This window comes from Oreochromis niloticus, linkage group LG10, assembly GCF_001858045.2.
Source record: "Oreochromis niloticus isolate F11D_XX linkage group LG10, O_niloticus_UMD_NMBU, whole genome shotgun sequence".
NCBI classification, from domain to species: domain Eukaryota; kingdom Metazoa; phylum Chordata; class Actinopteri; order Cichliformes; family Cichlidae; genus Oreochromis; species Oreochromis niloticus.
Window position 1 is genome coordinate 33,812,990 of NC_031975.2, and position 16,937 is coordinate 33,829,926.

Genomic DNA, 16,937 nt, shown 5'->3' on the forward strand with positions numbered 1-16,937 from the left:
AAGTGATTCGGTGAATAAGGGAAGTTGTGTCAAGCACTTTGAGTGCTCAGTTAGAGTAGAAGAGCGCTATGTGAGAACCGATCCATTCAACAACTTGAACTCAGTTTACACCTGTAGTCATGTGACAGGTACGTACTGAACAATTTGTGCTTATGAGTGATAGTACCTTTCTAGATGATAGGAAGTCCATGGCCTGAGCAATCTGGTAAGAGAAACTGATGAGATCATTGAGGCTGAGGAGAGGAGAGTCACTGAGGAGCAGGGTTGATGCCTCCTGCTGGTCTGAAGTAGAACAACACCAGTTAAAGCAGAGCTATCCCATACTGGTACATGGAACATCTTCAGTTAGAAGCCTCTTAATGATCAGGATATGGATGTTCAGTGACTCGACTCTGCAGGTAGGAGTGTGGTGTGTCCACATATTTAAGGCCATAACTGTGTGCAGCCATCACCTGTGGGCGTGTACGGTGTCTCATATACGGCGGGTTCGATGTCGGCATAGCTGAGCTCCTTCATGGCAACGTACTGAGCGCTCTCCTCTTTGTTCATGTCCATGTAACCTCCATCACTGTCACTGTGGATGAGCCGGTGAGTCAGCACTGGACAGAATCTGAGTGTGTGTGTGTGTGTGGGTGTGTGACAGACCTCTTGGTCTGTGTGTCTCCCTGTAGAAAGGCATGTTTATTCCTCTGCAGGTAGTTCACCAGGTCTCCATGACAACAAAACTCAGTGATCAGATAGACGGGACCTGCACAGGTGACATGTTGGGATTAAGTTAGCATCAGTTTGAGTATGGACAGCATTGGAGATGGTTTAGGACTAAGACTTGGGTTAGAACTAAGTCAAATATCTCCATGAATTATAATCTCAGCACACTGCGGATAACAAGAACAGCTTTGTTTAATCTCCACTATGTACAGTCAGCATAATGACTGAAACCAGTCAAACCACTGAAGGAACAATGGGGTGGGAAGTCAGTTCCTTCAGTGGGCTGGTTTCAGTCGTTATGCAAATGTCCTGTTTATAAGATTGGGGAAACCTACAGTCAGCTGAGACTGAAGAAGTCACTTGGATGAGTGACGAAACGTCTCTCCCACTGAAAACGCTACGTCCAGATGAACAGAATCAACTTTTGGAGATATGTCTGGATTAGTTCAAGAATGATTAGGGTTTTATGAAGAGGAGTTTGGGATTAAATAAGGATTATATCAGGAGTAAAATGAGACCTCCTCTCGTGCAGGCTCCCAGCAGGTTGACAATGTTCAGGTGAGGACCGAGATGAACCAAAACCTTCAACTCTGACATCAGAGACTGAACTGCATCACTCCTCGCTGCAGAAAGACAGAAAGAGTCAGTCAGTCAGACAGACAGACACACAGGTAGACAGCCAAAACAACAGATAGACAGACATACAGACACATTCAGACTGACAGACAAAAAAAAAACCAGTCAGGAAGAGTTTGTCAGACATACAGAGAGACATACAAGAGGCAGACAGACAGACAGACAGGCAGTCAGATAGAGAGTCACTGACAAACAGTTAGACAGTATGTGGCGCTGTCATTTGGTGTTGGCTCTCTCCGCGGTGGTGTATCACTTCCTGTTCCTGTTCAAACACACAATGGTGTTTTTGTGTAGCTCACCTGTGTAGCCAATTTAATTAAAAACTTTTAGATAACTTCTGTTTTCATAGTATAATCTCCACGCACTTCATCCAAAGCACACTCTCTGTGTACTCACTCCCTAATATATAGCCAAAGTATTCACTCACTGTAAAGCATACACTGCTGTGTACCAAAACATCGGCTGCATCCTTCGGAGGCCGCATTTGAAGGCCGATTACGCCACAGCCAGGCGACGAAGGCTGTCCCAATTTGTCGACTCCTTCAAATGCGGCCGACAAATGCGTCCTTCATTTCCCCGAATTTGAAGGATGGGTCGGGTGTGTCCTTCGTGGCCCACCATATCCCAGAATTCATAGCACGGCCCAGCCAAATTTCAGCTGCCAACAATGGCGGCCGCTACTAAGTTTTAAAATTAGTCTTATTAATCTTTCTGGGTCACAAAATAAACTTTTAACATATTTTCAGGTGAGAAAGTAGCTGTGTAAACTTCAAATATCTGCTTGGTTTATCAAGACATCGCATCGTTTTCGGAGACGTCTGTTACCCACCCGCTCGATAGCAAGCCGGGGGGTTCAATGGTCACTCGAGCCGGTGAGAGCAGCGGACTCCCGGCTTCATCATTTTCAGACCCCCGCTCTTTCGCTACTCAGGTTAAACATGATCTATAAGTCACTCTGATAACTTCAAAATGTAATTGTTTGCCTTTTTTTGGTGTTTTGTTTGTTCCTGAGTAAATCGGTTTGGCTGAGATCGAAGTTATTAGATTATTAGATTAAATAAAACTTTATTAATCCATCGGGTGGGTTCCTCCGGGATTTTCACACAGCTGAATAAACGTCAAACAGAAAACTGATTAAACAGAAGTGTGAGACGATCGATAATTTACGCCAGTGTCCTGTTATATTTTAGATAGCAAGGAGCAGACGGCGGACTTTATTAAACTCCACCCACACAGCGGTGACACAAATCTGAAGACTAGACCGTCCCATTTCACAGCCTCGCACTTCCGGCCTTCTCGGTCTTCGAAGGACCCGGCCCACGTAGACCGCGAAGGCCGGGTCCTCCAAAGGATGCAGCCGACGTTTTGGGACACAGCTTGTGTCTTTACTGTTTCGCTAGCTTAGCTTAGCTCGTAGCCGACTCGTTAGCACCATGGCTACTTCACCTGTCCCTCCTGCACTTTCCTGCTCATTGTGTCAGATGTTTGGTTACTCCTCGGCCTCCTTTAGCAGTAATGATACCTGTAACAAATGCAGCATATTTGCCGCTCTGGAGGCCAGGATTACTGAATTGGAGACTTGGCTTCGCACCCTTGATACACCCGTAGCTAGCCAGGCCCCTATAGGCGGTGCAGCCGAAGGTAGTGTAGGCCCCGCTAGCTGTTCCCCGGCAAACCCCAAGCAGCTGGGGAAAGAGGGCAGCTGGGTGACGGTGAGGTGGAAGCATAGTCTTAAAAAGAAGCCCCAGGTACACCACCAACCTGTTCATGTGTCTAACCATTTTTCCCCACTTGGTGACACACCCGCCGGGAATCAAAGTCTGGTTCTGTTCTGAAACATGAAAAGCTAGAGACACCAGCAACCATAGTCAATTGTCTTCCAGGGGCCAGAGCAGGCGACACTGAGATAAATTTAAAACTGCTGGCTAAGGGTAAATGTAAATTCAGTAAAATTATAATTCAGAATCAGAATCTGAGAAACTTTATTAATCCCATAGGTAAATTGAGTTGTCATAGCAGCAAATATACAATAAACAACAAGCACTCATATAAAATTAGTGTAGAAACAGAGAAATTGATAGATAAATATTAAGATAAATAGATAAATATAGAGATAGGTGTAACCCAGTTTCTAAAATCATCTTAAAAGAAAAAAGGAAAAACAGTAAAACACTTCACGTTCATTGTTTCTGCTCTTATTGTCCTTTAATGACAGTGAAAAAAACAATAAATATATTTATTAAAACATAAAAGAGACGCAGATTTATATATGTGTTTTGGTTAAACAAGGATTAATTTTTTTCCAAGTGTTGATGAGCTCTGATGAGAGCCTATTGTTTTATTCCACTCCTCTCGTGTAAGCCAATCAGTAAAGCTCTAGGCAGCTCTTGTCCCTCTTTAGTACCAGCTCCCAAGTTTCAGTGTCTTGCTTCTACAGCCGAACAGAGCAGGCGGGCTAAAACTTTTTTATCGGTAAGCTGGAGAAATTAACCTCTGACGAGTTAAAAACCATTTAAACTGATATTGTTCACAAAGTACGGTTTTGCGTTTGTTGTCATAGAGGACAGAGCGAGACCAGAGAGTTTACTGAGCTGTGGCGTCACGTAAACACTGAGCATCCCGCTCGACAGTGGTAAGCTAAATGTGGCTAATTAGACATGTGATGTACGGAGTAAGGTTACAGTTGTTGGGTGTCTCTGAAACGAACTGTTGTTATGCTAGGTAGATTGTTAACCGAGTCATTAACATGTGAAAGCTGTAAATGGTTGAAGCAGCTGAAAATAAGTTTATGGGAGATAACTGTAAGCAGACTTTATGCTGCTTCCTTATACTGTTTTGATGTCAATCGGTTATTTTACTATGCTCAGTAATGAATATGTGGAGGTAATTTTTAGTGTATTTCCACTTGTACTATTAGGCCTATGCAGTGTTGGGAAGGTTACTTTTAAAATGTATTCCGATACAGATTACAGATTACATGCCCCAAATTGTATTTTGTAACGTATTCCATTACGTTACTCAATGAGTGTAATGTATTCTGAATACTTTGGATTACTTAATATATTATCATGCTTTTTACAACTACGTGAATGTACTATTGCTGTGATTTATTACTATTACTGAAGGTTACTCGCCATACCAATACCAACTAGATTTTTAAATCTTAATATAAAATGAGTAACAGTAGGGTGGACATTAGGTAAGGCTGCACTTTTTGCAGCGATCTCGTATAGAAAACTATTCCACGCGTATATAAAACAGGTCCGTGACTCCGAACCGTAGTAAAGGGACCTCTGGCTAATAAGTCGGGTTTTGTGTCGGGCTCGTAGCCGAAAACTAGCTTTGCTTTGTTGTCTGGGTCAACTTTGCTAGCGAGAGACAGAGAGAGGCGTTGAAAGGCTGCTCCAACTTAACTTATTGTTTCGAAGGAAAACACGAACACAGTGTACAGTCCAGTCTTAATCGTTTACTTACAACTGGGCTCGTCAGGCACCCTTTTTGACTGCAGTGGTTATTATTATATTTACATGCTTCCATCTCCCATTTCTGCTCGGTGACAACTCGTAATTTTTGACTCTCCTTTTTCTCCCTCCCTCGCGCTCACAAACACATAACGGGTATGACAGTCCATACTCCCTGCTGCACAGACTACACTGCCCATGAGGCTACATTCTTTAGGGGTATGCCTGTAACACTCTGCCTATTGCCTTCATATTAAATCATTTTTTTGACTAATAATTTTTAAAAATACTTATTCACATCATTATGCGGGCCGCAAATAGGGGTGACTTGGGCCGCAAGATTAAGACCCAGGCATTAAAGCCTTTTTTTGGGGGGGGGGGGGTCCACCGGTGTGGAATTACCAAAAATAGTGAGGGCATAGCCTAACATATGAAACAAGTAAAGACCACCGTGTAATCCATTTATTTTAACAAAGTAACTGTATTCTGAATACCACCCTTTTAAACGGTAACTGTAACGGAATATGGTTACTCATATTTTGTATTTTAAATACGTAATGGCAGTACATATATTCCATTACTCCCCAACACTGGGCCAATGATACGAGGGAGATTAAGCACATCTATGTTAATGCTCCTATTCGTAGACTGAACTCATGTGTTTACATGTTATTTAAATTGATTATATGCACTTTGTTCAGTTTCTGATAAACATTTGCATATTATTCCATTTCTTAAAAGAAGTAATATACTTATTTGTGATTATATATCCAGCGATATTTGGTGGAGGAGATGAATGTTAACATAAAAATGAATTATACAGTAACTATAGTTCCTGAATAGTTGAAGCCTTGTGGAAAATCTTTAATCTTACTCTAGGTTGGCACTGAACACTAAGAACACTAAGAAAACCAAAGAACTCATTGTTGACTTCAGGAGACACAGCACCGACTTGGCCCCCCTCTACATCAACGGGGAGTGTGTGGAGAGGGTCCACACCTTCCGGTTCCTTGGTGTCCTCATCTCTGCTGACATCTCCTGGACGGAAAACATCTCAGCGGTCGTCAAGAAGGCCCAACAGCAGCTGCACTTCCTGAGAGTCCTCAGGAAGTACAAGCTGAACTCCAACCTGCTGCTGACCTTCTACCGCTCGTCCATTGAGAGCCTGCTAACCTACTGCATCACGGTATGGTACGGCAGCTGCACCAAGGCGGATAGAGTGAGGCTTCAGAGTGTGGTCAAGACAGCACAAAAGATCATCGGCTGCCCTCTCCCTCCCTGATGGACATTTATTCCTCCCGCTGCCTCAGCAGAGCAGCAAACATCATCAAGGACAGCTCCCACCCTGGTTTCAACATGTTCAGCCTGCTTCCCTCAGGGAAGCGCTACAGGTGCATCAACACTAAAACCCACAGACTCAAAAACAGTTTCTTCCCTAAAGCCATAACCACCCTGAACTCACACATGCACCGATAACACAGCCCCCCACTTCCCACTTCCTCTATGGACCACCACTGTGCAATACCAATTCTATATGCAATACCTCAACTGTATATACATAACACTATTTATTACATATTACTTTTTTTTTCTTCTTTCTTAAAAATACGGCTTGTATATTGTACATTTTATATATATGTATATATCTTTTTCCCTATGTTATACTGTCCATATGTACATAGCACTGCAGAACTGTGCCCCCCCCCCAGCATGTTTACACTGAGTAGGAGATGCTCTGTATCTCATTGTACAACTGTATAGTGACAATTAAGGCATTCTATTCTATTCTATTACAACTGTGAATTTTGAACATTGATACTGTGAACTTTGAACCTTGAGATCTGAATGTTGTACAACACGACTGAACTGATGATGACTGAATTGATGATAGCTGATCTGAATAGTAGTTACTGCAGTGTGACACTACTTTAGTTTAATTTGTGTGAGTTATTCTTAAATTGGTTGTGACATATATTTGACAATTGTTTATAGGTCAGGTTTTTATTTGGGACGAATCCAAGGACCAGTTCAGTGATTCCAGATCCCAGAGTGTTCCAGTGTTCATTGGATGGCGAGTCAACCCGAGATTCTAGTGGACAATACACGAATATACATGCACACTCTTTTGCACATTGATGGACTGCAATCCTCTACTGTACAAGTAATGCGGTAGGACAGACAGTCACATGCACACACTTCTCATTGGACAGAACTCTGTTGCAATACACCCATTTGTCATGGGACCATTTGGACCTAAAAGACTCATTCTTTACTTGTGCACAATTTTATTTTATTTTATTTTTTTCCTACTTTGGGGGAAATTATATATACTTCAAATCTTTGTTAAAACGTGTTGTAAACGTGTTTTAAAAAAATCCTTTTAAAAGGCTTATATCCCTAAAGTTTCTTTTAAGCCACAGAACTGTGTTTTGTTTGGTTTCTCTGTCAATCATGTTTTAGAGCTCTAAGAGTCATTCTTACTCTTCTGATACTAGCCTATATTACTAATCACCTTGGTTATTATCCATTGGTACTGTATATAATACAGTACCACAAAGGATACATATAGGTATAAATATGAATATAGATATAAATATAAAAAGACAAGTATGTGTACAAATACATGTTGTGGTGTACAAAGTGACAGGGTGCATTGAGGTGTGATTAATTTTGTTCCACATGTGTGGACCTGACCCAAGTGGATGAAATGAAGAGTCTGATAGCAGCGGGAAGGAACAACCTCCTTTAACGTTCCCTCAGACAGCGAGGTTGAAGGAACCTGTTGGTGAAACTGCTTTTCACGTCGGCAGTAATGACACCCGGTTACGTCAATCGGAGGTCACTAAAATCAATATTGAATTGGTGTGCAACTTTGCCAAAACAATGTGGGACTCTGTAGTAGTTTTCTCTGGTTGGCTCCCCAATCAGACCAGGAGTGACATGTTTAGCCGCATGTTCTCCTTTAATTGCTGGCAGTCTGAGTGGTGTCCAAAAAACGATGTGGGCTTCATAGATAACTGGCAAACCTTCTGGAGGAAACCTGGTCTTGTTAGGAGAGATGACATCCATCCCACTTTGGATGGAGCAGCTCTCATTTCTAGAAATCTGGCCAAATATTAAACCCCCTCAAGATGGCAGCACATACGGAAGTATGCAGCGGCAAAGCGCTCCCAACTACTGTGCACCTATTTGGGTTTTTCATGCCTTTTCTTTGCTTCTTCCTGCAACTCACTGATCACTTTCAGTCGTCAGGAACTAATAGACATCAGCCTCGGCCTAAATCTTGACTTTACTTTGGATTGAAATTCCACCAACTTGTTAAGGATCATACCAGGGGGATAGGACAGTCGACCATGTGTACAGTAATATGAGGCAGGCTTACAGAGGGACACTGTTCCCCCACCTGGGACAATCTGACAACCTCTCTCTGCTTCTCATCCCTGCCTACACTCCCCTCAGGAAAGCCACCTCTCCAAACACCTGGGTCATTAAAATGTGGCCAGATGATGTTCTTCTCCGACTACAGGACTGTCTTGATCTCACAGACTGGTCCATCTTTGAACAGCAGGGTCCAGAGACTTTCATTCAGTCTGTCCTTATCATTTCCTTACCTGATCATTTCCTGATAACATTTAAATTTATGATAATTGATTACACAGCAGTGAGGAGTAGACTTCATCACAGTAGATGTCTTTCTGAAAGCGCTGCAATCAAGTTTAAGAATATAATCCACCCACTGTCTGTGAAGGTTCTCAGTCATCCAGGTCATCGTAGTCAAAGGAGGGAACTGCCATCTATAATCCAGTTTTGAGTTCCCTCCCCAGACGCCTTAACGCCCACTCACATCCTGGGCCATCTGACCTCAGGAATTCACATGACAAGGTGGGGCCAGGTTTCACAATGAGCTCACCCGAAACCCTGGCTGATTAGGTCCCACACCCGCTTTCACACCTTGGCTCATGTGATTAGAGGATCACCAGGGGGTCCTTTGTCCCTCTTTGGGGGGAAACTCCCACTGGGTTTAAATCTGGGACTCTCGGCCATTTGACCTTAGAACTGAAGAAGCTTCTCGGATGAGAGGTGAAACGTCTTCAAGCAACTTAAAGAAGTCCAGACGCTTTTCTTTGCAAACTCCTTTGACAATTCACCCACTGTTATCATCTTCAATGCCTTGTACAAACACAGAGCAGAGCAGCTGCCTGAACGCTACTCCAGCAGGAGTTCAATTATCTTGTTAATAACGTTACCTACTCATTACGTACGACTCTGGATACTGTAGCACCTGTGAAAAATAAGGCCTCAAATCAGAAGTACCTGACTCCGTGGTATAATTCTCAAACGCGAAGCCTAAAGCAGATAACTCGTAAGCTGGAGAGGAAATGGCATGTCACAGATTTAGAAGATCATCATTTAGCCTGGAGAAATAGTTTGGTGCTTTATAAGAAACCCCTCCATAAAGCCAGAACATCTTACTATTCGTCACTGATTGAAGAAAATAAGAACAACCCCAGGTTTCTCTGCAGCACTGTAGCCAGGCTGACAAAAAGTCAGAGCTCTACTGAGCCAACCATCCCTTTAACGTTAACTAGTAATGACTTCATGAACTTCTTCACAGATAAAATGTTAATCATTAGAGAAAAAATGACCAATAATCATCCCACAGATGTAATATTATCTACAGCTACTTTTAGTACCATTGATTCTCATTTAGAGTCTTTCTCTCCAATTGATCTTTCTGAGTTAACTTCAGCAATTACTTCCTCCAAACCATCAACGTGTCTTTTAGACCCCATTGCTACAAAACTGCGTAAAGAAGTCCTGCCATTAATCAATGCTTCAATCAATTTAGTTCAATTCAGTTGTATTTATACAGCACCAATCACAACAACAGTCGCCTCAAGGCGCTTTATATTGTACAGTAGACCCTACAATAATACATACAGCGAAAATCCCAAATATCATATGACCCTCTATGAACAAGCACTTTGGCAACACTGGGAAGGAAAAACTCTCTTTTAACAGGAAGGAACCTCAGGCAGAAGCAGGCTCAGGGAGGGGCGGGGCCATCTGCTGCGACAAGTTTCAGTGAGAGAAGGAAGACAGGATAAGACATGCTGAAGAATTGAGCCAGAGATTAATAACAAGTAATATTCAGTGCAGAGAGGTCTATTAACACATGTTGAATGAAGAAGAAACACCCAGTGCATCATGGGAATCCCCCAGCAGCTTACACCTATTACAGCATAACTACGGGAGGATTTAGGGTCTTCCTGATCCAGCCCTAACTATATGCTTTTGCAAAAAGGAAAGTTTGAAGCCTAATCTTAAAAGTAGAGATAGTGTCTGTCTGTCACGGTTTGTGGAGACAGACCGTGCGGAGGAGGGTGTGGTGGATCCAGGTGCGAACACAAGTGAAGAGATGGGAGTGCACTTAAACAAAAAGCGAGCCTTTTATTGTGGCTGATGAACACGAATAAAAGAAACAAGAACGAGTACAGCACAAGAGCAATAACTAAACAGAAACCTAAACTGGGAACAAACTATGAAAGCTAACTAAGACAGTGACCATGACTATGGCGAGGAAAACAGACAACCTGACAATGACACACTGAAAACAGAGGACTTAAATACACAGGAGGTGATTAGGGGAAGAGGAAACACACAAGGGCAAACAGCTGACATACATGAACCTAATGACAGGACAGGGGAGAGTACAACTAAGCACATGAACACAGAACACAAGACCTTTTACAAAATAAAACAGGAAAGAAGGAAACTAGACATGACACAAGGGGAACCTGATACACCATGAACAAAACTGCAAACTAGGCCTGACCGAATAACTAGATAACTGAAAAGAAACTGGAATACAGATGAGATAACAAATTAACATGAAACTCAAAAACACTGGGTCGCATGACCCAGGACCATGACACTGTCTCCTGAATCCAAACTGGAAGCTGGTTCCACAGAAGAGGGGCCTGAAAACTGAAGGGTCTGCCTCCCATTCTACTTTTAAATACTCTAGGAGCCAATGACGAGAAGCCAATATAGGAGAAATCTGCTCTCTCTTTCTAGTCCCTGTCAGGACTCTTGCTGCAGCATTTTGGATCAGCTGAAGGCTTTTCAGGGAGTTTTTAGGACTTCCTGATAATAATGAATTACAGTAGTCCAGCCTGGAAGTAATAAATGCATGAACTAGTTTTTCAGCGTCACTCTGAGACAGGATATTTCTAATTTTACAGATGTTGCGCAAATGGAAGAAAGCAGTCTTACATATTTGTTTAATATGTACATTGAAGGACATGTCCTGGTCAAAAATGACTCCAAGGTTCCTCACAGCGTTACTGGAGGCCAAGGTAATGCCATCCAGAGTAAGAATCTGCTTAGATACCATATTTCTAAGATTTTCAGGGCCGAGTACAATAACCTCAGTTTGATCTGAATTAAGAAGCAGAAAGTTAGCGGCCATCCAGGTCTTTATGTCTTTAAGACATTCCTGCAGTTTAACTAATTGCTGTGTGTTATCTGGCTTCATGGAGAGATAGAGCTGCTGTCATCTGCATAGTAGTGAAAATGTATGCTCTGTCTTCTGATGATACTGCCTAAGGGATGCATGTAAACAGAACTGGTCCTAGCACTGAACCATGTGCAACTCCATAATTAACCTTAGTGTGTGAAGAGGACTCTCCATTTACATGAAGAAATTGGAGTCTGTTAGATAGATATGATACAAACCACTGACAGACAGACAGTCAGACAGACCGAAAGAAAGACAGGCTACCTACGTTTGACCATCTTCACGGCCGCCTTTGTAGAATGAGAATTAATCAGACCAGAGATGGTTGCCTCAACAACACGTCCGAAAGCCCCTGAACCCAGCACCTGACCTGAAAACAGAGAGGCAGATGGGGTTTTTGTGATGATCAGATGACTTTCTCATCTTAATTCGAACTGCAACTGACTCCAAAGCTTAAAGGTCAGTAACATAGTCTTTAGATGTGAAACAATTAAGTCGAAATGTGAATTTCAGCTTTGATATAAAAGAATCTGATTAAGAATTCAGTTTTTATACACAGTTGTCCCATTTTTTTCACAGGCTCAGGTGTGATTGGACAGTATTGGGGTTGGTTTAGTCAAGCTTCCTGATGACTTCAGTGGAAATCAAAGTTCTGCTCTTTGTTCCAAGTGCTCATGGGAACTTTGAATATATTCTGCAGCATGAGGAAGATCTGAAAAAGATCTGAAACACAATCTCCCGGAGGAAATTTCTGTTTACAATCAGGAAACGCCTTCATGAATGGCTCAGAATCCTCAGCTGCACCATCATCATCTTCACACAGAGTGGAGGTAGGATGAGGGTCACTGAGAGTCAAATTGCTGAGACAGAGCAGATGATATAGTGATATAGTGCAGATGAATAATTACACAGAACATTATGTGAAAACAATCCAGAAGAATTTGTAGGCAAAAAAAGGCTGACACCTGTTTGGAGCCAAAGGCTAAACCCAGGACACAAAGACCCGTGCCCTGTAAGGCACGATGAGGAAGAGACATTGATGAATTAATCTCATTGTTACGTAAAATATGGTTTTTGCACTCTTACCAAGATTTACATGGTCTCTGTCTATTTCCCAGGTTGGGCTGTAGGGCAGTTGGGTGGGGTCGAGGTAGGTGTACTGCTGTCCATCAGGACTCACGGACTCAATCACCTTCCAACGAACTTCATAATGAGGTTTCTACACACAGAAATAAAAAGGAACCAAATACTTTGGTGGATTTATGAAGTTACTCCCAGTACCTTATGTCAGAACATGCAGCAAATATTTGACACTGCGTGCGCGGTCCATGCAACAGTAATGGAGGTAGTACTACTGTTCAGCTAGAAGTTTACTTCATCTGAATACTAACTTTCCTCCACAGGATAATGAGGATGATGAGGAAGATGACAGCAATGATGACCAACACCAGGACTACTGCTAAGACCACCACCTGAGACAGGAGAGCTGAACACAGATAACATAAGAAATGTTAGAAATAAAAAAAATATTTATCCTAAACAACAAACAAACAAACAAGACCTGCCTGAAGCTGTAGGATTAATTATTATTTTGTTTTAATATTAACTCTTTTTAGCAGAAGGCTTGACTTCAGCCCTCTCACACAGTATTGATCAACAAACACCCCTTATGTTTGTTTTTAAATACTTTCACAGTCTTGTCCCGCCTTACCTCTCTGAGCTTCTTTATCTCCACACACTGAAAGCCCACTTTTATTCTTTGGCTTTTAACATCAGTGAGACTTAGTTTGCCGTTGAAATGAAATTAGTTATTTAATTAATTATTTTATTTTTTCTTTCTTTTATATGGCTTTTATTTATATCTTATGTAATTTTATTTTATGGTTCCAATGTACAGCACTTTGTGTCAGCTGTAAAGGTCAGCTAAAGGTGATTGATTGATTGATTGAGTGATCTTTTCTTGTGGGTCTATCCTAAATAGAGCTTCTCTTATTGACAGCAATTGTATTTATATAGCGCCAAATCACAACAGTTGCCTCAAGGCATTTTATATCGTAAGATAAAGAAGCTACAAAAGGGACAGAAAAACTCAATTTTAACAGGAAGAAACCTCCAGCAGAACAAGGCTCAAGGACCAGTGGGGGTGAGGGGAGGAAGATGGTTCTGTCATGGTCCGGAGTCTAGTGACTCCGTGTTTATGTTTGTGATTATTGATATTGTTTCTGGTTATTAACAGGGTTCGTACGGGTGCTTGAAATCCTTGAAAATGCTTGAATTCTAATGTCGTCTTTTCAAGGTTTGAAAAGTGCTTGAATTTCAGATGTGGTGCTTAAAAGTGCTTGAAAATGTAACTGTATTTCATTCACAATAAATAACTATCTGATTGAATAGTTTTCTTATCAGATAGAGAAATAAAATGAGTCGCAAAATGTAAAAGCAAACTTTCCCCACCTGGGCTACCTTGCGTCTGTGTCAATATGTGACCCCGCCCCTCCCTCGGACAGTCGGGGATGAGTGCGCTAACATACCTGTAGGTTGCAGTTTTAATGAGTGTTTGATGGAAAACAACAATGGCGGAGTTTGTGTTCTCCAGTCGCATGATAGGTGAGTCCTAGTAAATAATTTTCCAGTACGCGAACGTTACACATGCTATTTTTTTAAAATTATGGTTATTATTTTGCTAGCTATCAAACTCGCTGGAGAAATGATTGAAATGCACTGAGTGTGATGCAGTATGGCAGCGCTATTATGGAATATGCTGTGAACTTAGCTAACATTACTTAGCAGTAATATGAGTTAATTTACTCAAGTGAAAGCTTTAAACATTAGCCCGATACATAACTAGCTAACTTAACCCTCTGGGGTTAATCAGAAAAAGACCCACAGTCTCCATTTCAACTTGGGTCGAACGTGCGGACTTCAAACTATATACCAGTTTTTAAATTGTGTTGATAGGTCACGTAAAACTGATTTTTTGCAGGGGGTTTCTGAGTAAAACAGTGGCGTTTACTCCGGGAAGAAACGGTAAAAACGGCGTTTTCTAAGGAGAGCGCTAGCAAACACGCTTTGCTTGTGAGTGGAAAAAGAAAAAACACTCCTTCCCTATTGGTGGAAAAATGTACCATGTCGACCAATCAAAAAATGATACGGCAACATGTGGTATTTGGTTGTTAGGGAAGAGAGGGGAAGTTTTAGGAGTGACCGGCGAGAGAGAAAGAGCGAAAGAGAGAGAGAGAGTTTTGATACTTGAGAGATTTGTGACGTTTCCCGTGTTTGGAGTCTCAAGTTAGTGTGTTGTCTTGTGTAGTTAGTGTGTAATGCAGTCGTTGTTTTGTTTTGTGTGTCAGTTCTACTAGTGAACGTCACAGTTGCTGCAAAAAAGCCACCAAAGGCAGGTTGCAGTGTAAACGCTGAGTGACACACCTGCTGTCAGACCTGCAGGTTTATCCCTGTGCTGTTCTCATCTGTTATAGTGACACAAACTATTTTTTGGAGTTGCATAAATAATTTATGTGCCTTCTTATTTGATGCAGAACACCTGATTGTTCTCTAAATAGTTTTGAATGGTTATATAAAAAACCTCTGAGCCTTGGATGCATTTTAGGTAAAAAGTACCATATAACTTTGTTGTTTGCAAAACTTATTCATATTTTTTTTTAAAAATGTACAATATCTATTTGCATTTCAAGTTATGAAAATGATTCGTTAAACATGCTTGTGGTTTTTACAGTCAAAAATATCACTTTCTACTTGTATTTTAAATTTTGTCGGAATTTAGATAAATTGTGCTGACACATTATGTCAAAATGAGTAAATAACAGATTGGCAAGATAAACAGTTTTTAAAGGTGAAATATAGCGGCCAAATCAAAGGTAGTCAAAAGCAGCCAATTATACCCTGGACACCAGAGGGTTAAAGGCTAAAAGCAAAGTTGTCACCAAGTACTGTTTATATTTGTGTGTTTTGCTGCAGCTTTTTTGAGTATTAACTTGGTGCCTTTGGGTGAAATAATGGTAATATGAGGGACCGATCCATATGGTCACAAAGAATAGCCACTTGTTTCTGTGCTACCAAAGTTCCCCGGCTTTCATTCAAAATGTGTTTATCGCCAGCACCTACACATTAAACTACTTAAACAGTCAACGCAGTTCTCCATGCCTGTCTGACTTGATGTTATTAGCACAAACACTTTAAAGGTGATCATTTAGGACTTCAGCAATAATGTAGTTAGCAATAAAACAGTTTTATTGGGAATTAACTTAACAGACAACAAACAAACATCTGTCTCCTATTTTTTGTCACACAGGAAAGAAGCATCAATATCTGATGAGAAGTCTTATTTCTTTATTTTTGTTTTTTTTTCAACAGGAGAAGAATATCTAACAAGTTGATTTGTTCACATTTTCACATATTAATTATTCAGTGAAATGTGCATTTTGAGTTTATACACTATGTACATAAGGTGACCGTTTCTTTTTTGTGTGGTGCGTTTTTCTATGTCTTAACAAAAGGGGAGCTAAGGTGTCTTTTCACATGGTCTTACATAGGTGATGTGAATTGAAACATGCATTCTTTTTTTTGGCGCGGGGGTGCTGGAAAAGCTTGAAAAGGGATCTTGAAAGTGCTTAAAAAGTCGCTTGAATTTGACCATGAAAAAGGCCTACGAACCCTGTATTAATGATTTCTAGTGTTTAGATGTTCCTTTGTCTCCCTTGTGTTCCCTCTTGTCATCCCTGTCTCTATGTTCATGTTTCCTGTTTTACTTTGACAGTCTGTGTCTGGTACCGGTTTCTCTTTTGCTTCCTCTGTGTCTCATCTTGTACGATTAGTTACAGCTGTGTTCCCCTCCTGTTTCCCATTTCCTCATGTGTGTGTTCTCTGTTGCTCCCAGTCAGATCATCTGTTCATTGTCCCCTGTGTATCTCCACCTGCATTTCCAAGTTTCAGGGTTTTCTTTGTATTTCTCAATTCCCTGTTTGCCTCTGTTTTTTTTTTAGATTTTTTCCAGCCAACAATGAAGGCTCGCTTTTTGTTAAACATTCACCTCCGCTCCATGTGTCTGCATTTGGGTCCACCCTCTCTCCCCTCCACGGTCTGCCAGCTCAGACCGTGACAGGTTCTCCCGGTTCTTTAATATTTCAGGTTCCTCTTTTTAGCAGAAGGTTTGACTCTGTCACATCCAGCACTGATCATTGTCCTTTGAGGGTTTTCCTAACCAGTGCTGCTCTCTTTGTTGAGGTCTCAGTTCTTCTTCAGTGGATTTTCTTTAGAAATAATTTCTTCTCTGTCTCTCTGAGCTCCTCCTGAGATGTTTGAGTCTTTGTGCCAAACTCAGTGAAACTTCAGCTTCTGATCATCTCCTCCATGTGTCTGCGGCACCTTAATTCAAAGAACTGAACAACTGGCAGGAAATCCCAATGTTCACATGCTGGCCACAGGAGTTATGGTGTGTTAGTCTGAGTCACAGCATGAGCTGGTCTCCACTTCTCTTCTCACATTTCACTTTTCATCTCTTCCTTCATGCATTCAGGCTCTCCCGTGACCTCTGTGATGGACAGGAGCTCCGAGGAGCTCTTTCTCCTCTGTCAGCAGCTGTTTGTGTTCTCAGGATG

The 16,937-nt window shown here is 41.5% G+C and overlaps 1 protein-coding gene across 1 annotated transcript in view; it reads right to left on the bottom strand.

Moving 5' to 3' along the window:
• Positions 1-16,937, bottom strand: part of LOC100709470 (platelet-derived growth factor receptor beta) — a 53,846-nt gene that overhangs the window by 25,636 nt on the left and 11,273 nt on the right. Inside the window, exons 14-20 of the mRNA XM_003456978.5 lie at positions 12,717-12,811; positions 12,412-12,544; positions 11,594-11,695; positions 1,227-1,331; positions 646-748; positions 453-574; positions 167-282 (exon numbers count right to left, since the gene is read on the bottom strand). Coding sequence (XP_003457026.2) covers positions 167-282; positions 453-574; positions 646-748; positions 1,227-1,331; positions 11,594-11,695; positions 12,412-12,544; positions 12,717-12,811 — 776 coding nt within the window. The remainder of the gene's footprint in view (positions 1-166; positions 283-452; positions 575-645; positions 749-1,226; positions 1,332-11,593; positions 11,696-12,411; positions 12,545-12,716; positions 12,812-16,937) is intronic.